The sequence below is a fragment of the Macadamia integrifolia genome, chromosome 5 (assembly GCF_013358625.1).
Source record: "Macadamia integrifolia cultivar HAES 741 chromosome 5, SCU_Mint_v3, whole genome shotgun sequence".
NCBI lineage: Eukaryota > Viridiplantae > Streptophyta > Magnoliopsida > Proteales > Proteaceae > Macadamia > Macadamia integrifolia.
Window position 1 is genome coordinate 17,029,778 of NC_056561.1, and position 11,390 is coordinate 17,041,167.

The 11,390-nt window shown below is 36.2% G+C and overlaps 1 protein-coding gene and 1 long non-coding RNA gene across 3 annotated transcripts; both read right to left on the reverse strand.

The window, feature by feature from the left end:
* Positions 1–400: 400 nt before the first annotated feature.
* On the reverse strand, positions 401–3,882 carry LOC122080354 (leucoanthocyanidin reductase-like). Of its 2 annotated transcripts, XM_042647312.1 has the most exons (6): positions 3,488–3,882; positions 3,227–3,367; positions 2,889–3,126; positions 2,133–2,336; positions 913–1,272; positions 401–816 (listed from the first exon to the last, which is right to left on the reverse strand). In XM_042647312.1, exons 1-5 carry the CDS (start codon positions 3,692–3,694, stop codon positions 917–919), a joined length of 1,146 nt encoding a protein of 381 aa, XP_042503246.1. In that variant the 5' UTR covers positions 3,695–3,882; the 3' UTR covers positions 401–816; positions 913–916. The 2 variants fall into 2 exon arrangements, with proteins under 2 accessions (XP_042503246.1, XP_042503244.1); XM_042647310.1 differs by having other exon boundaries at positions 401–1,272; positions 3,488–3,881.
* Positions 3,883–9,528: 5,646 nt separating this feature from the next.
* On the reverse strand, positions 9,529–10,838 carry LOC122080356. The gene is made up of 2 exons (XR_006140682.1): positions 10,230–10,838; positions 9,529–9,975 (listed from the first exon to the last, which is right to left on the reverse strand). It is a non-coding gene; the product is annotated as an uncharacterized LOC122080356 (long non-coding RNA).
* Positions 10,839–11,390: the final 552 nt, after the last annotated feature.

Genomic DNA, 11,390 nt, shown 5'->3' on the forward strand with positions numbered 1-11,390 from the left:
CCCCCCCCCCCCTCTCTCCCTCTCTTCAATTCCTTTTGTAGTTTAGTATTGAACTTTCAAGTCTTAATTTTTATCGGAAAAGGCTGGGTATACCGTGGGGCTATTAGCCATGAGCTTGTTTCTCTCCCCACACCCAGCCCCTTCCTATCTAGCTTGCTTATTAGTCTGTCCAGCACGTGCCTGTCATTGGCGGCATGCCCAACCTTCGCCCATTTATATACCCAATTCACCCTCTTTTGAGTTACATTGATAGTATAGTAGCTCCCCACCCCTATTTTGCAAGTATTTTGGCATCTCTTGGCAAGTGCCTAAGATCAGAGGGCATTGTGACCTACCAAAACATCATGAGGGAAATGAGAGAGAATCCTTGACATATTTACATTTTGTGATACTCAAAATCTTCAGCAATTGTTGTATAAAATAACTAAAATATGTGCAGGGTTTGAGACAAGATACATGAAATATTTCATTGAAACCCAATGAAATATTTTTATTACAACAGAAGTTCTAAAGGGGAAGAATGGAAAGAAATAAAGCCCAAAATGGTAGCTTAACTGTGTAGCTTAACTGTGTGTGTGTGTGTGAGAGAGAGAGAGAGAGAGAGAGAGAGAGAGAGAGGGAGAGGAATTCCTTTAATTTTCATATTAATGCTCCTGTGACTTTGAGAAAACATCAAGTGCCTGTTGAACCAAGGAATGGAGGACCACAAAAGGAGAATTATGTGAAGCACTGGTGATCTCTGTAGAGCTAACTGCTTATATATGTCTTCAGAACTAAGAACCCATCCAGCTCAAGAGTTTATATAAATGGTGACTCCTGCTACCAGCAAAGCTCACATACATATATCATGCAATTCACTTTGTTCCCCACTACTCTTTATTGTAGAGAATTTGAATTTTAAATCCATGGTACCTAGTCAAGTCTCAATTGGCTGGGAATTGAATATCATTGAGTTCTTATTGACAGTGTAGTCTCCTTTACCCTCAATTGTGTTGCCATCGACTTTTGAATTCTGGCACTGGAAATGGGGCTTCTGTGGCTGCTGAGATTGTTGTGCGGCAGTGGCAGTGGCAGTGGCGGTTGCGGCGGTGGCGGTGGCAACAAGGGTGGCAAAGTCGTCGAAGCAGTCGGCTATGGAGCGGAAAGGGATGTCTGGGTAAAGAGAAGTGGCTTCCAGGTCCTTTTGTCCATCGATAGAGAAATTTACTTGACATCCCTTTATGAATATGTCATGGGTGAAAGAGGCCACTACGCTTTCCGGGATTATGTTCTCTGTATCAAATTTTAGATTCAATTGAGGTAAGAAGAAGAACACTATCAGTAAAATCCTATCTTCCAAAGTAGATATATGAAAAAAAGAAAAGGAAAAAATAGGGTATGCCTAGGGAAGTATGAAGCTATATTATTTGCCATTTATATGGGTTAGTATATTTGATAGAGAATCCCACATACATCTCAATGACCAAATTTTTGTCTAAAGTAAGGAAAGTTTTTCAAACTCTAATTCAAAGTTATAAAAATTATCAAAATGCCATCAGATGGAGATGAATATATAAGATAAAAATTGTCATCTTAATTTTAGCTACTTCTCTATGAGAGTAGATCTCGTCCTGGACAGATCCACACAAATAGAATCCACACAAGGAAAAGCTGGATGGTGGATTCCATGTGTATGGATCAGATTGTACAAGAATGGTTCTCGTTTGAGAACCTGATCCACACTCTTTCTCTATTCATTTTAAGTTGAAGTTGTACCAATGAGATGCTTATTTGGTTTTTTAGCATTTTTTTTTTTTATATTGGTAAATGATATTTTATCACATGGATGTGGAAAATAGTGAAGCATTAATATTATACTTCATTAAGCGTAGGGACATGAAAAAAACCGAGAGCAGATCAATTCCTTGTACGAGAACCATTCTCGTATGGGGCTAATCATCTCATATGGAATCCACGGGACAACCAACTTTGTGGTGGATTCCATTTGTGTGGATCAACCTATACGAAAATGGTTCTCATAAGAGAACCTGATCCACATTCGAAACAACCCCCCCCCCCCCAAAATAAAAAATAAAAAATTGTAAGTAATTGAAAATCTAAAAGGAAAGTTCCAAGAAGGAAGGAAAAATCACCTGCAGCAGCAGCAAGGAGGTGGGCTTCAGTGATGGTCTCACGAGGGAGAGTGCGGCAAAGCTTCTTCTCCCACAAAGCAGCAAGCTCATTGATGTTGAGGAAGTTGCAGGCCGGTCGAAAATGCACCAATTTGTTTAGGGTTCTCTCGTCGTCCACCGCTAGCATTGTGAACTTCCCAATGTCCGTACCAGCCACGAAGTATGCTATTAATTCAATTCCATTCACTCATTCAGATATATAATAACAAAAAGAAATGACACGCGTACAAGTTTGGATCCTCTCCCACATGGTGACATCTTCACATGGAATCCTACCGTACATAGAATATTAGGAGTGTGACTTCACTTGCCCATATAGTCATCTAATCTACCCATCCCCTTGTTGACCCTACTTTGACCTGGTGTCAACAAAGTAATGGACAGTGGGAGATGGAGAGGACAGATGAGGAAAAAATTTGGTTGTTACCTGGTTCACAACCAAGGGAATAAAATACTTCACTTTCCTATGAAATGATAAATACCCCACTTAGGTCCTTTCAAGATTCCATTTCCTTGACTATGAGCCTAGGTCACAAGAACTTTACTAGCAGAATAGTAGTCAAATTTGGTTCAATGCTACATTAATTGCTTTGACTCGTGATCGAGATACCACCTCAAAGCTTTGGGATCCAAGGGTTGAGACTTTATCCGGACACCACAGGGAAATATATAAATTGTTGGGTGGTTGGTTCTACGTTAAAGAACGTACGTACGCACCTTTAACACTGCCATCACCATAGATTTGGAAACGATCCAACGGCGGAAGCACCTCAGAGGGGTGAGTGTTGTCATGGTAGGGCCAAGCTGCGACGGAGTTGCAGCAGATGTAGGTAAAGGGTACAAGTCCTTCGTCAATCGCCCTTCTTACCACTCGCTTCTCTTTGTACATACTCAGCCCTGGCTCCACTGGATCTGCCCTTTCTACGTCATGTCCAAACTCCGAAGGAAGAAACCTCTGCGAGAAGGAAGACTACATTATATGGGCATGCATGAAGATGAAATGGGCCACTGGAGGTGGCGGCGGCGGCGGTGGTGGTGGTGGTGGAGGAAGTCACCTTAACAGTGCCAACGGCTTTGATGGCTTCGATGAGGCTGAGCTGGTCTAAGATACTATCCCCACCTACAGCTGATATCACCACCTCGATCTTGTGCTCCTTCAGCAGCTTCTCCATGAATTCTCTGTCCTTGATCGACCCCTTAAATATTTTGAAACGAAAATACAACATTAACTCTTGATGATCATATATATATATATATATATATATCTATATATATATATATAGAGAGAGAGAGAGAGAGAGAGAGAGAGAGAGTACCTGTTGGACGATGGCACCTTTGTCTTGGAGGGCTTTAATAGTTTGGGACTTAGAAGGGGTGGTCTTAATGGATCGGACTAATACATGGGTAGGTCGGCCGGTTTCCAAACAAGCTTCCGCGACGAACCGGCCGATGAAACCGGTGGCGCCGACGATGAGAGTTGTGCTCTCGGCGGAGACAGGTTGAGCAGCTGAAGCGATAGCCATCTTTATATTACTAAGCTTAGCCTTCTCTAGCTCTTCTTCTTCTTCTTTTTTCTCTCCTAGAGAGTAACAAAGTAGAGGAAGACAGAGTGTGGAGTGGAAAGCAAAGAGAGAATAAGAATGAAGTTATAATAGTCTCTTAAGAAAGGGTGTAAAGGTTGACACGGGAGGAGAATGGGCGAAATGAATGATTCATGATTCCACCCAATATCTTAAATAGAGAGAGAGAGAGAGAGAGAGAGTTCCTTGGAACAGTTCGAAACTTTCAACTAATAAAGCTAACCCCCGAACCGAACGGTCTACTGCTCCCCCTTCACAAGAGGATCTTCTTGGCTTGGCCTATTTGCACTACTGGGGGATTCTTGTTAATTCCCATTCTGTTTTAGCATTGGACTGGTAGGTGGAAGGGTTGGATTTAATTCCCACCATATTGTTCACTTTCAAGTTTCAACTTTCAACTTTCAATTTCAAGTCCTAAAGATCAATAAGTGTGTATAAAATTTTAATAATATTAAAAATTAATAAATATGCCATTTTTAAGGTTAATTAACATTATATGCCCTACACACATTCAATATAGAATTAAATAATGATAAAATTGAAAGAAAGAGCTAAGAATTATAAGAAAAAAAAATTCCTATGTAATCACCATAAAATGATGTAATATATGAAATCATTTTTGGCAAAGATAATATATGAAATAATTAAAAATTATCATGTCATATAATGCTGCAAAATGACATATTTCTACCATTGTCATTAAACCCACATCAATGTCATCTTCATAATTACAAAATATCATTGGAGTCTAGATTAATTATTTGGTTCAAATATCAGTATCTAAAAAAGAAAAGCGTTAAAATAATGTATGCATGCAATCTAAAGAAATGCAAAATTATATATACTGCACTAGCCCTAGTGCATCAATTGAGATCCAAAGATATTGACTCAGAATCAAAACCATCTATCATCCTTCCCAGACTCCTCGTTACATGCATAAAGGCTTGCATTATAATAGCAAGGCAACGATGGGAAACTAAGAGATTTCAATTAAGCAGCAACGGCGAATGGACCTGCACTTTAAAGGATGGTGCAGAGAATATAGAGTGCATCTCATATGTCTGATAAAATTATTTGTGGTCCATAATTTATTATTGTAACCGAGTTTTTCAAATTATCACAAATGATTTTCAAAAATAGGTAATGGATACAAATATAAACTTCACCAAAAGAAAGCCTAAATTATTAACACATGCATAATAATAAAGCAACAAAACAGATAATAAAAATACAAAATTGAGCCGATCATGCATAATTATTAGCCATACATCATTATCATCAAAATCCAAATATCTTTAAAATGTACAAATTATTATCTAATAATTATAAACCCTAATTCCATTAACACATACATTTCTTGGACCAAAAAACATCAAAACACAGGTTAAAAAAAATCCAAAACTCATAGATCGATCTGCATTTGTCCACACCCTGTGTCAATCCCATGAAATTTTAAACTAATTACAAAAATTATATCTTCATCAGTTAAGAATAAATATATATATATATATGTCATACATTATCCATTTTTTGTGGGGCCTTCTAGAAAATATCCATCAAAAGCTATTGCTTTTTTTTTTTGTTCTTTTGTAGAAATCAAAACCCATTGCTGCATGAATGAAAGATGTAGACCCCAATATTGTTAACATCATAATCACAGATCAACGTTAAAATTTTTGTTTTATTTCAATTATTTTCACGAAAAAAAAAAAAATAGTTATCCGAATGCCTATTAAACGATTCTTTAGCAAAAATCAATCAAAATCCATTTGATGCGTGCACGGGGGAGGGCTGAGATAAGATGTCACATAGAATAAACATAATAGGGTTGAAAGGAGATAAAATTGGGGGGAAAAAAATGATAAAATAGCTTTATAAATGAAGCTGGCTTCTTTGGCTTAATAGAGGAAGGCATGATCTCCTTCTACAAAGAGAATTATAGGAATCCTTTTGTCGATCAATCTACTCTACTTCCATTCTTTATCCAATAAAATAGATAGATTAACTGTAGTTATATATTACTGGTTAACCATATACATCACTACTAAGGTAATCGCTCATCCAACTCCCCCATTTAATTAAACTACTTGATAGTACACCCAATTCTCCCATTATCTGATGACTTCATATGCTACACCTAACATAAGCTGATAACTACCAATAGGAGTCTCTCTACGACAAGATTTTATTTTATTTTATTTATTATTATTTTTGTTTTTTAAAGAAAGTTATAACAGTTAAATAGCTAGTTACATATAAATGGTTAACCATGTACATCACCACTAAGATAATTGCTCAAGCAACTCCCCATTTAATTAAACTACTAGGTAGGTAACTACACCCACTTCTCCCATTATCTAATTACTTTCCATACCACACCTAACATAAGCTAATAAAGGAGTCCCTCTACCACGTTTGCAAGTAACAATGATTGTTACACACATGGTAAAGAGAGGAGAGAAAAAAGACTAGAGAATCATGATAAGGTAAAATAGGGTAAACTAACAATATAACTCAGCTTACTTTACAGAGGAAGCCATGATTAAAAAGTTATCAATGTCTCTCTTGTTTCATCCTTTTCAATATTTATATTATAGCGTACAATTAGCAACCAGAACTACTCACTAATCGCTCTATAATTTTACCATTGCATTCGATTATTACCTACTAATTAACTCCCCATTAATAATAATGCCTCATAACTACATAATAACAACCCAATTAATAATTGCACAAGAATGAAAGATGTATCTCATTATGACTGAAATCCAAATTGATTTTTTTAATTATTTATTAAAAAAAAAACATTTTATTGCATACCATATTCATTTAATCATTAAAAAAAAAAATCATCAATGAAACACATCAAGCTTCTCTTACTAACTATTTGCAGTATCTAACTTTTTTTTTTTTTTTTAGGAAAATGAGTTTAAAAGATTGGAAAGTGGAAAGTGGAAATTGAATGTCCAATCACCCAAGGTGGAAGGATAAAAATCGAATCGAATCTATATGGAATCAGATTCCAATTCGTATCCTCTGATTCCCCCTATCTGATTTTATTCCAATTAAATCTACTTTTGACTGATCATATAGGATCCAGCTATAGGTTGTTCCTACTCACCGGGAAAAAAAAACAAAAAAGGGGCAAACTACCACGTGTTCAACCATCTTTTGGGTTGAAAATGAAACGAGAAGATTGACTAATGGACACCCTTAATCATATAATGCAATCAATAACATGTTGTGAGAAACACAAACAAGGAACTCCCAACCTACCGACCATCATATCAGACATGATATCATTTTCCAAAACAAACGAAAAGAAAATGAAAGATGAAACATAAATGATGGATCAACTAAGCCCTCTCGAGGGCTTGTTTAAGAATAAGAAAGAAATCTCATGTAAATATCAGGGAATAAGGTTTGATCCTATTCATGGGGATTCCGTAAATATCCCATTCTATAACATGACTCCTATTTCAAAATTTAAAGGGTTTTCCCGCTGATTGAAATTTTCCAACATTTTTTTTTTTCGTTATTAGTCTCTAAAGATGTATGCTGCTTTGTGTAAGCTTCATTGTTCATTCTCTTGTCTTTCTTCTCAAAGGACTGTAAAAGTAGGGATAGTAAATAAGGGTTTAAAATCGGTTTTGGATTGGTTATTTGATTTAATTTTAGTTTTGGTTTTGGTTTCAAAGAGTGTTGATGTGATCTGAAATCGAATCAAGAATCGAATTGGTTCTGAAATTCAATATTCAAATCAAATCAGATGCTTGGTTCTATTTTGGTTTTGATTCTAATTTATGTACTAAGTAATATATGATAAGATACAATGTATAATATAATAATATTAAAAAAGCTTATGCTAATATTAATAATATATGATATAATATATTAATATCCAAATTTGATTTGGTTTTGGTTTCTATGCTGGACCTGGAACTGAAATAAGAACAAAATTGAAATTATATTTGATTTGGTTCAATTAATTTATTCGATCGGATTTCAATTTGAATTTGGCAATCCTAGATAAGAAGGAGATTTCTTAAATGTGTCAACATCAACCAGTGGATTAGAATCAACTTTTGTAATATTTTACTTCCACACTCTTTTGCAATTAAAGTTATTGGGAGAGGGTTCCCTCCATTATCAGAATACTATTTCGAGAAAACAGGAGAATCCCATTACAAATTGTCAATAGAAGGGAACTTAGGAGAGAGAATGAGTGGAAGGGAAATAATTAATAATATGAGTGGGGCCATGCAGTTTTGTTTGTTTGAACTTTTCTCCTAAAATGTGAACGGATCAGGTTCATGTACGAGAATGTTCTCGTACACTCATGATCCGTTCAGATATAATCTATTAAATGAAGAGAAAGAAAATTGATTCGATATCCTCGGATCAAGACTGTTCTTGTACATTTTCATACGTGAACCTGATCCGCTCTCTCCTAAAATTATTTTACTTTTGTACAAGGAGAAAGTTTTCCTTGACTGGAACCATACAATTAGAGCATATTGCCAAATTTTAAAAACTCTTAGCTTAATCATCACTTAAATGGAACTTCATTAAGTAAATTAGTTCAGTTAGAGCATAATGTATGCCATCAAATTGCTTATAAAGGGAATCAATAACAAAATTCAATGTTAGTTGTTAGTTTTTAAACATTTTCTGTTCATAGTCCATACAATTCAATTTACTCTATTATTAGAATCTTCGTAATGATGACTTTTAACTAAATCTATATGCCGTGACTGATTAGATGTATGGGCCCTTCAAATCGTTTTAGAAGATCTTCAATAAATATTTTCCTGGGTATACCTGTTTCTTGTGAAAATATCTCTTCAAAGGCCTCGAATTCTTTTTGTTTCTGATAGGTAGACCCCAAAGAGGTTTGAACTCATGGTCTCTTAATAGTGACGTGTTGGACCTTGTCACTGAGCTTCTACGTTCTTAGGGTCCTATCTATAATTCTTAGTCATAGATATGTGAAGTCAAAGAATCTCTATACCCACAGTGTAGGGAAACTCAGGCCTTATTTTAAAGCTTTTTTATGAAAATTTTTAGTTTTTGTTGTGTAGAAGGTGCAATGCAAGAACTATTGTAAGAACAAGGTCAATCATCATAAAAAATAAAAGTTGAAAGGTCTACTGATAAAAGATAATAAAAAATATAAAAAAAATAAAGTAAATGGTGACCTTATGGTTGAGATAAACTAACAAGTGTCCTATCCATGTCATTAGTCCATCTATCCAATGGCCAAAATGATCAAATAGATAGCCCGGCCATATGGTGAAATAAGTTGCTCAAGTTGAAATGCAATCAAACGGTGCATCCAGATGGGCTACATTTTTTGTTAATTTAATTATTTATAGTCTTTTAAGAGTCCTCTTGCGAAGAATGATCCACATTGATGGACCTCTTTCACAACCAAAGATTAGGTCATCAATATTATGTGTACTGATGAAATTAGCTGCTAGTTACCTTGACTTGTTACCAAATAAATGGAATCTAAGAAGTTATTTGTAAATTTAAAGGATAATTGAATTATTCTATTTTTTTTCGACTGAGAGTCCAAGTGGCAGCAAAAAATTTTCCCATATTAACCTAAGTACATTGAATATCTGGTACTCTTCAATATTAATTCCTTAGACATATATGCACCTTCAACTGTGACACAAGGTGATACGTACACGGAGCTGCCACCCCCTTTATTTTTTTGTTTTTTTTCTTCCTTTCTTTTGGGAGTTAGGCTTGAAACATGAGTCACATGACCATTTAGTTGGTGCAGAGATTCTTTTATTTTATTATTTTTTTATCACAACTCCTGATGATAGGAACAAGACAGAAAATATGAAAGGTGTTGACTATTCTCACACAAGCATGGATCCGGCTCGTTTCCAACGACTGATGGTCCAATGAGCGTTCAACAATTTCACCGATCGACATGTGGATTCCAAAAAATCCGACGGCTCGTCACCTGTCTCTCCTCCTGCCTCTCCTTTTGCTGAACGATTGCAGAGGCGATGAACGACAGAAACCTTCCTCCAGCGGCACCGGAGTCCTTCACCTTCCTCTTCCAACGGAACCATTGCAGACGGTTTGAGGAATTGCATTAACTTGCAGTACTTGGATCTAGGGTCTAAAAATACCACCCCAAAACGTAGAGGTTTTTGATCTGATTCGGAGTTTCACATCTTCTTCTTCTCCCTCCTTTCTCTCTTCTGTTCCGATGAAAACCCTCACATTATGAATTAAATAAAATCAACTCACTTAAAAAACCGATTACAAATAGAAGCCCAAATCAGGGAGACCCAAAAGCCTAAACAATTGAAAAACCCTAAATTTGTTCTACTGAAATAGATGGAACAGGAGCTGGATCTCCACCGGAAAAAGGCAAAAAAAAAAAAAAAAAAAAGTCATAACATAAAATTAAACTAGTATAGAAACAAAGGTATAATCGGAGTGGAATTGAGACCTGCTGACGAGAAGGTAAGAGCTTGGATCGCTTGTTGAGAGGTCCGTGCTCTTCATCCAAGGGATCTTCAATCTCCAATTTCACCGGCAACTTATTCCCACATGCTATCTCTGATTCCGATCGGAGATTACCCGTATTTATCAACTGAACCATCAAACTTCAAACCAACACCAAAGATACACTAAACTCGAATCAAAGAAACAACACAAGATGGAAATGAAACCTTCCGTACAAATTATGCTTCGATTTCTAATCCATTCAGGTATGCTTCAATTTACATTATCCGACGACGAGATCATCAACCCAGTAAGAGACGGTCTTGTGTACTGCTTTTCCGGCGGCCGTGGAAGCAATAGATTTTCTGAGAATTTACCCTCGGAATAACAGACGCATCGTAGAAGTCGCTGAGCCGTCGGATTTATTGGATCCCACGTGTCGACCATCGACAATATGGTTGGACGCTCGTTGGAGACGAGCCGGATGGTCCAAGGAAGCAGAATAAACTGAAATTAATCTGAACCCTAAAAATTAATTATGAATTGCCACTTCATAGAAAAAATAATGAATTTACTGACTGGGAGTGATTGGAATCAGATTAGGATCGACGGATTGCAATCTGATTCTGATATTGGAGATAACCCATTTGAATTGATAAGTTAGCAATGTCCCGAGTTAACTCAGTGAAAGCCCAATAATATGAATAAATCTGCAAGTCAAACCGAGTTAACTCAATTGAAAAGCCCAGTAATTTAATTTTTGTAAGTTTCCGATCCGAAACCCATCCACCTTTATTTCTCTTCTACCCCACCCCAAATAAAAGACCCCACCTCTTATAGAAATTTTTATTTTAGAACTCTCATCTATTGACCCCATTTCGTCTAACTTTTTAACAAAATTAAAGACATGGGCATGGACCCATTAGTGTTAATTGGAGGTCCAACCCCCAACATTTACAAGCCCATAGGGACCCATTGATTGGTTACTCATTATATTTTTTTGATGAGGATTGGTTACTCATATTAGTGGCCTCATTTAATTTGTTGGTCAGTTCATTGTGTCCTACTCTTAGCAATGCTTTAGGTTAGGTTGAACTTATCCAAAAAATGGACTCAACCAACCTATATATCTTCTTCTTCTTCTTCTTCTTCTTCTTCTTTTTTA

Bases quoted from the DNA above. Each gene is read 5' to 3' on its own strand.
- LOC122080354 (XM_042647312.1), bottom strand. From the start codon at position 3,694: ATGGCTATCGCTTCAGCTGCTCAACCTGTCTCCGCCGAGAGCACAACT. The intron at 3,368-3,487 runs GTACTCTCTCTC...AAAATATTTAAG, and splicing joins AAGGTGCCATCGTCCAACAG to GGGTCGATCAAGGACAGAGA. The intron at 3,127-3,226 runs GTGACTTCCTCC...TCCTTCTCGCAG, and splicing joins AAGCCGTTGGCACTGTTAAG to AGGTTTCTTCCTTCGGAGTT.